Source organism: Neodiprion pinetum, chromosome 1 (genome assembly GCF_021155775.2).
Source record: "Neodiprion pinetum isolate iyNeoPine1 chromosome 1, iyNeoPine1.2, whole genome shotgun sequence".
NCBI lineage: Eukaryota > Metazoa > Arthropoda > Insecta > Hymenoptera > Diprionidae > Neodiprion > Neodiprion pinetum.
Window position 1 is genome coordinate 24,549,268 of NC_060232.1, and position 14,422 is coordinate 24,563,689.

Consider the following 14,422-nt stretch of genomic DNA (forward strand, 5'->3'; position numbering starts at 1 on the left):
TATCAGACGTATTCAATAGTATCAATTTGGGTTAACATAACAATACGAATGGTTTTACATTGGTGAAAATTTGATATCATAAATTTGTCATTACATGAGCTAAAAAAATGGAGAAATCATCTATTCAAAGCAAATTATATGCATTGTATTTACGGTTGAGAAAGGTAATTCTTATAATTTTGTCAGCGCATTGTATGAAAATATTTATTTATTACAAGTAAGTAGTTTTCTCGTAATCCAGGATTAATGTCAAAACTAATTATTATTGAAAAGCATCTCTTTTTCAATTTAATTTGAAAAGCAAATGACACTGCAGAACAGACTAGAAACAAAATACTTATTAGATTCTTAATTACATTCTGTTGATGCATATAAATACTCTTTGTATCACTCACATACCACCTCTGGTGAGGATAGTTATAATTTCTAACAGTATTTAGTCAGTGTATCATTTTATGAGACGCTGCGTTTAAGAACGAATTACATGATCTATCAGATTCATAGACACTTGATCAATTGGTAAAAGTGAAATATGTTGAATTTTATTTTTGATGCATATAATCACGTTGTCACAGAAGCTACTCAGCTTACGAATCAATGCAGTGTATCTTATATCATTATCAGATAAGCATTGAATCATCGAAGTTTACATATATCATTGTTGTGTTTTTATACTTGTTGCAAGCTTGGCCATTATATGTACAGGTGAAATAATTATGATACTTTTGACCAGTATCTACGTAAATTTAATGTATATTTACTTGTAACCTGAACGTAAATTTGATATATATTTCTATTATAATTCCAAACAAGTCTAAGTCATTCTGTAATTGGCAAAAAATTCTTACATATCAAAAGCAAATTTTACAGACGTTGTTACCGTTCAAATCTAGAATAAATTTCTAAAATATCCTTAAATTAAATTATATAGCATATTTTTTATGATACACAATAGAGGCACTATAACTCTTCCGAAAGTAATTAATTTCGAGAATCTGTATTAGCATAAGGAATATATCGACGAACAAATGACAGTTCATGATAGTGTCATTCAAATGCAATGCCACACGCTAGGACTGTATAATTTAACCGGCTTAATTGGCCAAGACAGTTAACCTGGTTAAAAAGAATGTTTTTATTTTTAGCACATGTAGTGACATGAATAGAATGAAAGGACTGAAAAACATCTCTTATAATTATGGTACTGGTATTGAGCAAATTTCGGTGAACAAAATTGGACTAATATATAGTTTTTCCTTGGATCATAAATAATGAATTCCCTCTACTTTTCTTTCATTAGATATCACCTGGGGTCAATCGGTCATCTGTAACAATTTGTAAAAGGCAAACTCGGACGAGCCGCATAGATCACAGTGCGGATTCTGTATTAACAAGCTCACCTTCACCGAAAAAGAAGACACAATCTGGATTACAGATCTTGGATAAGTCCTCCGCACAGAGTTTGAATTTGAATCCTTTGGAACAAGAGAATGACCGCAGCTTTAGCGACGCTGAGGAAGCGATTACGGCTACAGAAAATTTGTCCACGATACCAGGTACCATACCAATAATAAGATTGGAACTATTGGTTTATTTTCTTCTTGCACAATATTCAGATCAGTGTTTGTTACTAAGTTTTTCTGTTATATTGGAAATAAAATGATCCCATCACCAAGTAACACTCCATTATTCAAATATATGGTATCCAATTGATTGGCAGTTTTCAATAAATTATAAAATACTCATCTGCATGGTTATATTTTTGTATTTTTACAACTGCTCAGCTGTGTATTATTTATTGTCATAATAACTAACATTATTGTTGATAACTTGAAGGCGACGTAAATAACAAACCATTTAAAAATACACTCGATATTTTATCAGTTAAAATTCGTTTTTTCAATCGTTATCGCAGGTACCAGTTCTTCTACGCCTTCCACCCCAGTCGGTAAAGTGAAACCTAGGAAAATGAGCAAAGACGACAAGACTTTGAATCAACAAAAAATATCTGACCAAAGTAACGAAGCATCCAAAAGTACCGGCAATACTCGGAAGATGAGTTCAGAAAGTGCTGATAATTCACAGTGTCTGGCAAAGTCATCTGTCGACTCTGTAGAAATTTCAAAAACGCCACCACCGTTAAGAAAGGGATCGATAGACAATGTGGATGCTGAAAAAAGTGTTACAAATGTGCTAAAAGGGTCAGTTAGCATATCCGATAACGCAAAGACCCCAGAAACTGGTGAAAATTGTGATAAGAAATCTAAAATGAGACGTGAAAGTAGCTCTGATAGTAACAAGACAGCCGTAGGTACGAAAAATATTACTACGAATTTAGTGGAAACTCGTAAAACGTCGTTAGAATTAATAGAGGGCTCAAAGTCATCGTCATCCACACGAAAAATATCAATCGAGAGTGTAGATATCAGTAAAGGAAAAAGGGCATCGGTTGATAATTCCTCAATGTCCAGAAAAACATCGACCGATTCCATGGAGAATAAAAGCAAGAATGTTTCATTGAGAAAACTTTCCACAGAAACAAATGAAATTGATAAGCAAATTAGTGAAACTAAAAAAATGACGAAAAAAGTATCAACAGAATCTATAGAGAGTGGAAAACCCGATGTAGGTGAAATATCTAGTCTAGATAAAGTGAGAAATTCAAGGTTCGTGACTTCTCGCGTATCTGAGGATGTAGCTGACTTTGAAACCAAACCGCAGCAAGAAGAACAGGTAGCAATTTATGATGAGGATGACAACGGGACCAGTATCAGTGACATTGTTGCTGCACAAGCCATGCATGAATCTTTAAGTAAATTGGGGAAGGTTTCCCTTATAGATACAGAAAGTCCAAGCACCATTGATGAAGGTGTAAAAAAAGAGGATTCGAAAAAATACGAAAGCAGTGATGATAATAATACCAAGTACCGTGAAGGTGCTCAGGATGAATCTTTAGTTGAAGGATTTATTGGCCCTTTGCTGGATGAAAACTTCAAAGCGGATGAAAAGTTAACGCAAAAGACCATGGCAATGGAAGAAATTAAAACTCTACTTATGAAAGCCAAAGTACAGGCAGTTGAAGAAGATGAGGATGAAGAAAAGGCTATTGGAATTTCACCTGACGGGAGGTTTTTAAAATTCGAAGAAGAAATCGGTCGTGGGAGCTTCAAAACAGTCTATCGTGGTTTAGACACTCAAACGGGTGTTGCAGTGGCTTGGTGTGAATTACAGGTGCAGTTATACTTCAACTATTTTTTCAATATTACTATTCTCATTTCTCTTCACATTGTTCTGTCAGCTGTCATCTCTGAAACCTTTTATCTCATATTGAATGAAAACATACATAAACTTGAGTAATTTTTCTTAAGGTTTTTATTTTACTCTGCTTTGCAACTTTTCCATTCTAATTAGCAGACAGTGAAATTTTTGTCCATGCTGGGTAACTTTGCATTTAATAATGATTTAAGATATTAAAAATAGGCCTGATAAAAATTGACAATCTTTCTGAAACCCATTTTGTGATAGTTTTCAAAATATGAGTTCAAGTAATCGTTTACCATGAACGAAGCATTACAGCTTTGTGATAAACATTCTACTGGTCTCTTGTAAGCAGCACGTGTTTAAACTTAAAATACCAATTATGGACATAAAATTTCACATATACATGGGAATCCGTTTTGCTAAGTTGAAAAAAGAAAGTAAACTGTCATGTTATCAAGCTGAAATAACATCAATTCCAGAATTCAAAGGTGTTTACTAATCGTGAACTCGCCTCACGAAAAAAGTGCGCTCTAAGTGCCGTTTCCCTAATTGTCTAGCCTTTCCATTGGATGCGGACTTTGTTCTTAGTGTGCTTTTTTTTGCCAGTCGGATTCGCCAAAAACTTAGCAACCTGTCCTATGCTTCACTTTTGAATATCTATAAGTTTTTGCTATAAAGTTATACATGATATAAAAATAGTGTGTTATATTTTCCGAATTAGTCATGTAGACACAATGAATGAACTACATTGTATAAGTTTTAATAAGCTGGATTTTAAAAAATTCATTGTTACATGGATACAATCTTCTTTTTGAGATGATGAGAGAAAACTAATAGCTGTAAGCAATCTTTCTAAATATTCTGATTTGAATTTTTAGGAGAAAAAACTCAATAAAACTGAAAGGCTCAGATTTCGTGAAGAAGCAGAAATGCTAAAGGGGCTACAGCATCCGAACATTGTAAGATTCTACGATTACTGGGAGGTCACACTGACACGTCGCAAGTACATTGTACTTGTAACTGAGCTTATGACATCAGGCACTTTAAAGACGTGAGCATACCTTGAAGTTATTACATATGATCATTCCTTAATAAGAAAAAAAATTAATTTCCTTCAATAATGAATTGCATTTATTAGATTAATGTATGATGTGTCACCCACAATTGTCGAAAGTACAAAAAATGATGCTAAACTTAGCAAGTGTTATACAGTAAAGGCTAAAAATTTAACTAAGCTTCATATCCATATTTCCAGTCAGTGCTTTAATACCTTGACAAAATGTATTTTTGGATATTTTGTTCTTGAGAATATTTTACTGATTTATCTTCAGTGTTTGTTAGTATCGCTCACCCATTATCTACTAGATTCTCCATCAGAAAGTTCATTATATATTTAGATGAAAACTGCAAAGAAACAAATTACACCTATGTGGAAAACTGTGTGGTACAAATTAGGTTGTTATTTAGTAGCACCCTGTGGAAATTGAAATAAATATACGTTTGAAATGTTTGTTATGAATCCAGGTACCTGCGGCGATTCAAAAAAATTAACCCAAAGGTGGTGAAGTCTTGGTGCCGTCAGATTCTAAAAGGATTAAGCTTTCTTCACTCCCGATCACCACCCATCATTCATAGAGATTTGAAGTGTGACAATATTTTCATCACGGGAACAACAGGAAGTGTCAAAATTGGTGATCTGGGATTGGCCACTCTAAAGAATCGAAGTTTCGCAAAGAGTGTCATCGGCACTCCAGAGTTCATGGCCCCTGAAATGTATGAAGAGCACTATGATGAGTCAGTCGACGTCTATGCCTTTGGTATGTGTATGCTGGAAATGGCTACAAGCGAGTATCCCTACTCTGAATGCACCGGACCCGCACAGATCTACAAACGTGTTGTATCGGTAATTGAATTAATACATTACCGTAATTTAATATGACATTTCACTCGATACCAAATGTTATTATAGTTGGAGCAACATAATTTGATTCTGTTCTTCGAGTCAATCATATGTTTATTTTTGATACTTGTTGATGATTTTACTAATTCTGGCCGTTTATATAAACTTAAGTAATAGACTTTGTTTCTTTCTGTTTAGGGGGTCAAACCACAAAGTTACGACAAAGTAGAAAATCCCGAAGTTCGCGACATAATTGAAATGTGCATTCGATTGAAAAAGGAAGAACGTCCTCTAGTCAAAGATCTATTGAACCACGAATTTTTCGCAGATGATGTTGGTTTTAAATTGGAAATGGTCTCCAGAGAGACTGCAATTGCGGATTCTGAACTATCACGGATAGAGTTTCGTCTCCGTGTTCTAGATCCAAAAAAACGGAGCAATAAACACAAGGAGAATGAGGCGATTCAATTCGACTTTGTTATGTCAACAGACAATGCCGAGGGAGTTGCTTCTGAGATGGCTAAGTCTAGTCTCATTCTTGAAGAAGATGCCAAAGCTGTTGCTAAGCTGTTAAAATCCCAAATTGCTACTCTACTTCGAGAGAGGGATGAACGAAAGGCCAAAGAAGAGAAGGAGCGTCTTGACCGTGAAGCTGAATCTAACGCTGCTTCAGATCACTTGCTCCAGCAACAACAAATGCAACAACAGCAGCTATTGATGCAACAAATGCAGATGCAACAACAACAACAACAAATACAGTCTGGGATGGGCATGCAGATGCAAGGATCTCTGCAGATCCAAGGACAAATGCAAATTCAGCAGCCAATGCAAATACCTATGCAGCAACAAGTTCACCCTCAACAACAACAGCAACAAGTACAAATGCAACAATTGTCTCAACAGCAAAGTATGCAGCAGCATAATTTACAGCCCCAACAGGTTCAGCTAGTTCAACAACAACCACTTTTACAACAGCAGACATCCGTTGTTCAACCTCAACAAGCACAACAAATTCAACAAATTTCATCACATTCACAAGCGCCGCAGCAGCATCAATATTCACAGCAACAATATCAACAACAAATACAACAAGGATTGCAGCAACATGTACAACAACAGCAACAGCAATTCCAGCCACAGCAGCAACAACCGATACAGTATACTCAACAAGTTGGCCAGAGTCTAAGCGCAAGCTCTTCGCAATGTTCAACGCCACAAAGTATTCAAAACCAGCCACAGTTTCCACAAGTCTCTCAGCAACAGCATCTACAACAGCAGCAACAGTACATTCAGTTAAATCAAATGAATGTACCCCAGCAATTGCAACACCAACCACAAGTTCAACAACATCTTCCACAACCAATTCAAATTCAACAACAGCAAATACCACAACAGGTTACACAGCAGCAACATATTCCTCAGCAACAGATTCCGCAACAACAGATTCCTCAACAACAACAGATTCCCCAACAACAACAGATTCCCCAACAACAACAGATTCCTCAGCAACAACAGATTCCTCAACAACAACAGATTCCTCAGCAACAACAGATTCCTCAACAACAACAGACCCCTCAGCAACAACAACTTCCTCAACAGCAACAAATCACTCAGCAGCAACAGATTCCTCAGCAACAACAAATGCCTCAGCAGCAGCAAGTTCCCCAACAACAACAACAAATACCACAACAGCAACAAATTCTTCAGCAACAGCAAATTCCACAGCAACAGCAGCACGTTCAGCAGCAACAGATTCAGTATTCCCAATCGCAAGTGCAACACATTCATCAAATGCATCAGCATCCAGTAGGATCCCCACCAGTTCCAGGTCAACAGTATTATCAGCAAAGCACAGCATCAAATGTTCCATATAGTAGTGCACCCATTTATCAGCAAAATGTTGGACAACAGGTGTATCACTCATATACATCATCCAGTGGTGCGGCACCTCACATGGATATTATGTCATCGAATCACAGTACTCAACAAGTATTTTCACAGCCAAATATTTCCGGCACCTCTGGAGTAACAACGTCACAGAGCTATGCTCAAGCAGTCGGTCAAACTCAAATGGGACAAGCGATATCTGGCTCTTCTGCTATAAATGTTCAGAGTACAATGCCAGGAGTGCATACGCAGAATATACAAGCGTCAAGTCAAGCCTGTCAATCGTCATCGGTAACGAATATCCAAAGTTCACCAGCTCTTCTTTCAAGTGGCCATCAGCAGCAGTCTCAACAAAATTTATTGGCTCAATTACAATACTCTCAAAGTTCTAATACCATTCAAACCACGGTTCCTGTTACGCAAAGTATGCCTGTTGTTTCCAATCCCATTAACAACCTGCCACCACAACAGGTTTCACTAAGTATGGAGTCATCCACAAATGTGATGGAGAGAACACTGAGCAAACAAGATACAATGGATTCTATACAATCATTACCAGGTGAACCTGTCCCTCTTGTTCATTCAGTATCGCAACTGGACCAAGCAACATCTGTACAGAACACTAATGAAGGGTAAGTACATATTTTCCGATATATATATATAGAAATAAAAATGAAAATTGTATTCTTCTCCTGATACACAATGACCTTTCACAATTACGGAAATCTCTTTTACACCCAGCACATAAAGTAATTGAACGATCGATTTATGTTTCTAAAACACTCACTTTAGACACTCTGGGCCTTCGTGAATATGATTTTTCAAATTATAGTATGTGGCTTTTCATGTAAAATCAACTACCATGGATAAGTCAACATTTTTTGATTTTCTTCAGAATTTCATATGACGTAGTAATGCCAAGATAAACCAATTAAAGCTAACATTTTACCCATTCTGTGTGAAGATATATAGTTTTCTTCTTGTAAAGATCAGAAAATACCGAAATAAATAGTCCCAGTAAAAAAATTCAAATAAGTCGAAGTAAAGCACTTTTGCAAAGACTGATTTTTTACTTTAATTCAGTTTTATGATGAATTTCTAGAGTCACAAATATTGTAAAGTATTTTTCCCAAAATATTTGCCATTTTGGCTTTGAAGTTTTTCAGTTATGGTGAATTTGTAAGATAATAAAGCACAAATGTATCTTTCGCAAAGTGAAAAAAAAAAATTATATCTTTAGTTGAGTTGGTCAAATTACAAACGCCTGTAGTAAATTGACTAAGTAAGTGAAAAATCAACCAGCAAAGGATAGTTTGGTACTGCAAAATTCCAAATATACATACAAGCTTAATATTTTACACTGATAAATACGTACTTTTAGTTCGTTGAAATAAAATACCGATCAAGGAAATGATATTCAAAACATACTAGTCTAGTTTCCTGATATATTAGTCGTAATAAAATGTAATCATTCTAATAGAATAACATCAGAAAATTCTGAGGCAACTGCAGTCCCTGAACGCAGTAGGGTAAAGCGTTCTGGAACAAAACGACGCAAACCAGGGATAAAGTTAACAGTCTTATCGGTGAGCAGCGAGAATCAATCTATGACAGTGGAATGCCAACTAGACACAAGCAAGCAGAAAACGGTCACGTTCAAATTTGATAGGGACGACATGGTTCCTGTGGATATTGCCAATAATTTGGTGAGTATTATAATCATAAATCTTGATGATTTTATTGGTTTCGATTCTGTTTTTACACAAGACACCTATCACAGGTTTTTATTTAAACGCAATTGATATTTTTTTATCTGGAACACTACATGTATTAGAATCGTGGGATTCTAGATTACAGAAAATCTTCTACCACAATCCCAATGTGACACGTTTGTCGAATTGATTGGCGACATAGTCATGCAGCTACGGTTGGACCCAGAGAGAAGTTTGCCTCTTGTGGCGCATGGACCTCCTGATCAATCAGCAGGAGGCAGTCCAGTGAACAGCCGGCGACCCAGAGATCGTGACCACAGTCTTGAAACATCTAAGGTAAATTGAAATGTAGAAATTGCCCTTTAACATTTACTGATTAAGTATCACATAATTTCGCACCTTAAGTTACTATACATACGATCCTGAATTATCTTAAGGCGGAAAAGCTTAAAGAACCGAAATATTGACGATTTCTGTTGCTACATGAACAACCATGTCTGGCTTATTACAAACCCTTCACTATCGGTCTAGCTTCATGATAGTAACTGCTGTATCTCGAGTGGTTCATACATTAAAAATTTAATGTATCTTTTGTTCACTATACCAATGAATGTGTGATGGCATGTGTGGAGATAAATCGTGAATTCAATTTGCGTGATTAAATCGCTCTGCATGATCTCACAACCGAATGACGTCCTGGTAAAAACCTTTTCAAGTAAAAGAAGAATTATATTTGCGTCTGTGGATTGAGGTAATGAGAACGCATAATTAGTGTGTGTGGTTTTGGACGCAGCAGGTGAGACATGGCTCGTTAACCCGTCAGAGCAGCCATCGATCATCATACAAAGTTCATCGTAGGCACCGTTCGGTGAGTCTATCTCTTCTGTCCGATCATTTGGTTCGTTCCATTTTTCCTTTGTTTGGTTCATAGGGAACAATGCGGTGGTGTGCTTGTTGGTCTGTTTCTTTCGTTGAAGGATCTTATTGTTTGCTCAACATTTTTTCAGTGTTTTGTACCTGCTCTGATCACATTGCTCCTGATTGTATTGAACCTTAGTGTTCGCTACACAATGATTTACTTACTATATTATAAGTTATAACATGTTTAAAATGTGAACAACTGTATTTACTGTTGTTCAGGATTCGCGTTAAAGTCTAGTCCAATTTGCTAGAAATTGTATACTGCAATATATATAAAAAAATGAGCCACTTTACTAATTTACAGCATCACCTTCTTGAAATTTTTCCCCTCCGACATCTGATTTTTTAAATTTAAACATTTTTCAACGTAGACCTTTTGCTGGACATTTGTTCGTAATTGCTTATGTTCTTGCATTTGCTCATAATTTTTTCATTCAAATGCTGAAAATATTTTTCTAGGAACTGAAATCTTATAAAATTGTATATAAGAGTAAAATTATGAGCAATCGAAAAGCAAACGATCCATAATGAAAAATGTTTTAATTTCAATCAGTGCAGAGGGCAATTTCACAGAGTTTCGAAAAATTTGATTCATGAAAATTATTTATATCCAAATGTTGGATACATTGTGGGAAAATAGAACAAAAGTGTCGTGAATACGATCAAATTGATTTTTACTCTGGTAAAAATATTCTTCTGAACATTAAGAAAAAATTTTATCTTATTTCAAACTTTTTCATATATAATATAAACCTTAAATTAGGATTTTTGAGATGTAATAAATAAAATTTTATACAAGTTTTTTTTACAAAAGTCATGGTTAACCAGTAATGGAACTACTTTACTAGTTCTCAGAGTGCGAAAGACTCTGCGTAACTTCTTGATCTCGGAGTTCTGAGGACAGGACTTTACAAGGAATCAAAAACTTGGAGAGCTTCCACATATGTTAATTAGATTCGCGCTCTTGTCGTGCTCATCTTCACTGCTGACCTATAGCTGCATGGTAGTGAATACACTAACATGTAGCAATGTATCCGACGGTTAGGTAGCCGGAGAGGGAAGTTAGTGTGCAATAAGTAATGAAGAGTTGACTGTAATTAGCAGTTCCTATCAAAGTAGATCTGAATTCAGCTGTGTTTGAATGTACCTAGAATTTTACATAGAATTTGTAAATTTGTAAATATTAATTGTATACCCATTTTTGTTGGTTTATGAAGCTGCAATCACACTATGCTTTGGCTGATACTAAGCCTGTGCCAAATTTAGATTCGATATTTGTACTATCTAGTTAAATTGTAAGATGCACTTTGATATTTGAGAGCTGCATTTTATTTCCGTGTAAATACGATATAATTCAAGTGACCAAATGTACACAAAGATTTAAGGCTTTTCGCAAAATGAAACAAATCAGTGCACTTGATTTAGCTGCTGATACATACTTGAATTCACCTATTATGTTCAATAAGCTGCTTCAAGAAGCTTATTACATGCAGTTACTACATGCATTATAATTATGTTTATATGATTGCAATCTTGTTCAGTTTGTACGATATGGTGTTCTGTTGCAATCCACAGATATTTCGTGGATCATTTCATATCAATACATATTTTATCCATGACTCATATGTATGGAGAGCATATAGAATTTACTATATGCAATATGGTTTGGCTTAATCTCAGGATGAAATGACAAGGTATTAATCTATTGCGCGCTGTAAATAATGAAAAAATTTCCCCAAACCCGATTGAGAATTATTCTACTTTCTTCAATCTATTATATCAAACAAATTCTTCTACTCGTACTCTAAAAAGTTTTTTGCATGTTCTATCAAATATGGTTTTTTTGTAGAATAAAATGTGTTCGTTATAAATTTAAGTGCAAAGGATTATTTGATAATAGTAATCACTGGGCATAGATGTTGTGTTGAGATTTTATGTGTTTGAGTTTTAATATTTTATTACACTCTAGCATCTAATAAATGTGTTTCAAATTTTCAGAGAGATGAAACATCGAACACTTCTACACCAACAAAATTACTTCCGATTGATCAAATAATCTCTCACATCGCAAATGTGCCCAGCGAGAAACAAAGTGTTCAAACGCCAGATGGTCAAGCAGGAACTGACAGCATATCATCAGAAGCATCGCGACGGTCTTCTACATCTACTCAAAATACAGATACGCTAACTCCAACATATATGCCAAATGAACCAAATGATACATACGAACTTACAACTTCTGTAACATCTACTGAAACGATAATGGAAGTTGGTCATGCGGTACCAGAAGGCAATTCAAGTGCATCTCCTCAACCTCATTCAAATGTAGTGGACAGTACTCAATATCAAGTAAATTCAGCAACTGCCAATTCAGGAATAAAATATTCGGATGCTCCTGCTAAAGAAACGGATAGTATACAAGATTCCACAGATATTACTAACGAGGATGATAGTCAAGCCACCAAAGCACCGGTAACTACTGTAGCTGAAAGTAATACGCTAACTGCGCCACCTTTACGTAAAATATCAAGATTTTTGGTCAGCCCTGTTGTGGAGAGAAATACAACTGTGTCTGATCATGCATCTAGTATCTCGAATGTTACTTCAAGTGAGAATTGCGATAATTCTTCAGCGCAAAAACTGTCAGAAGGAAGCTCATGTTCAAATATTTTAACTGCAGAGAACGTAACACCAGATGTAAATTCTCCAAATGTCCAAGTAATTTGTGACCAAGCAAAATCAACTGAAAAGAATGTAATATCAGCTGAAATTGATTCTGCAATAATGATACAACAACAAGACACCGCTGGCATGGAACAAACGCTAAATGTTACAACTTCATTCAATGAAACTGCCAGACATGCCCAGCAGCAATTACAACAAACTGGAGATAAGACAGTGAATTCAATTCACATTCAACAATCCACGACACAAATACAGCAACAAGTTCAACAGGGTACACAACAATTTCAATCCCAACAAATGATACCTCAACACCAGCAAGTACCAAGTCAGGTACATCATAATGTATCACAAAATCATCAAAATATTTCACAAATACATCAATCTATGGGTCCAAATACAACACAGGTGCAGCAAACGACAACATTGATTTCTCAGAATCAACAAATACATCAGGGGTCACCTCCAATCCAACAAAATATATCGCATATGCAACAAAATATCGCGCATATTCAGCAAAATGTGATTTCAGCGCAACAGAATATTGAACAAATGCCGTTGCCACAAGTGTCACAAGGAACGCTTGCAGCCCAGCAAGTTCAGTATCAAGAACAGTCTATGATGCAACAGCATATTATAATACAGCAACAACAGCAACAGCAACAACTACAATCAGTACCTATGCAACAAAATATAAGCCAACAACCCCAAGTGCAGTCACAGCACTTACAACAACCACAGCAACCTCAACTTCAACATCAGAACATGCAACAATTTATTCAACAACAACACCAACAGCAACAACCACAACTCCAACAAATGCAACAACAGTATGTTATTGTACCACCGCACGTGCAACAAATTCAACAAAACCTCGATGATAGGAATCGTAGAGTGTCAAATATTTCAACACTTTCGAACGTGTCGACCGATTCTCAGTTGTCAGACGTTTCAGGCATAGCAGAAGACGGGAGAATGTCTACACCGATCCATCTTCAACATGTTCAAACGCAACATCAAGATACTCATGCAACTAATGTATTTACCCCTCAAGTCGTAGCCGACATTTCTCAGCCATCGTCAATAGGTCATCATGCTGCTAGTACACAAGCTCAGGTCCCTGTAGTAACAAGTGTTGAGATGCCGCCGAAAGTTGCAGCAAAGCCCAAAGAAGTCTCATCTACACTTCCAGATCTAGCTCAAAACCTTGCTAACATACTCTCAAATCCAAAATCTAAATCTGTTACTCCGCATAATGTAAATACTATTCATGAGCCAAATGCAAACATAGTTTCTGTGGAACATAAAACAACACTGCATCCTGAGCAATATTTTCAACCCATACAACCTGAAGCTACCCTGGTACCTCACTCTCAGCAAGCCCATATACAACAGAATCAACCAAGTTTACAAAATGTACCAACAATTCCGTCGAATAATCAAAATCAGCAGCCTGCTCCTCAAGCTTTTCAAAATCAACCACAAATGCAACAAGGTATGCAAATAAATGTTCAACCGGTACATCAAGGCCTGCAAAATCAACAACACCTTCAAAATCATCAACAAGTGCCTCCTATTGCGCAACAGAGTCAAGCCCAGTATCAAACAACTCATCAGTTGGTACAACAAACGATTCAAAGTCATCAACAGACTTTACAAAATATTGAGAGTGTACAACAACCAATAATCTCACAGAACGTCCAAAGTCAACAACACAATCTACAAACACAAACAATAGTACAGCAATGGAGCATTCAACAACAGAATAAAACCTCAATTTTGCAGAATAATTTAAGTGTACAACAATTGCCTTCAGGTCAACAGGTTCATCCTATGCAAAATCAATCACAAATTCAACAAGTAACGCCATTGCTGCAGCAATCTATGCAAGAATCAAGTAATGACTATGCTGCTACATCTGAGCAACCACAAAATATTAATATCAACAATAATGTGGTGTCACTATTGGAAGCAGAAGTCAACAGCGTTGAAAATAACGATACAAGCAGGTAATGCACAAAGAAACATGTGGCATTGTATACTGCTCATAATGATTGAA

General features: G+C 36.1%; 1 protein-coding gene across 12 annotated transcripts in view; it reads left to right on the top strand.

Annotated features, from left to right (window-relative positions):
- Window positions 1-14,422, top strand: part of Wnk (Wnk kinase) — a 46,280-nt gene that overhangs the window by 11,905 nt on the left and 19,953 nt on the right. For 9 of the 12 annotated variants that reach the window (XM_069138006.1, XM_069138002.1, XM_069137998.1 and 6 more), the window contains 9 exons: window positions 1,301-1,556; window positions 1,916-3,231; window positions 4,140-4,312; window positions 4,786-5,164; window positions 5,360-7,680; window positions 8,529-8,754; window positions 8,899-9,096; window positions 9,554-9,628; window positions 11,680-14,372. In XM_069138006.1, coding sequence (XP_068994107.1) covers window positions 1,301-1,556; window positions 1,916-3,231; window positions 4,140-4,312; window positions 4,786-5,164; window positions 5,360-7,680; window positions 8,529-8,754; window positions 8,899-9,096; window positions 9,554-9,628; window positions 11,680-14,372 — 7,637 coding nt within the window. Of the gene's footprint in view, window positions 1-1,300; window positions 1,557-1,915; window positions 3,243-4,139; window positions 4,313-4,785; window positions 5,165-5,359; window positions 7,681-8,528; window positions 8,755-8,898; window positions 9,097-9,553; window positions 9,629-11,679; window positions 14,373-14,422 lie in introns of those variants that run through there. The other 3 variants (XM_069138016.1, XM_069138018.1, XM_069138030.1) reach the window with 3 other exon arrangements.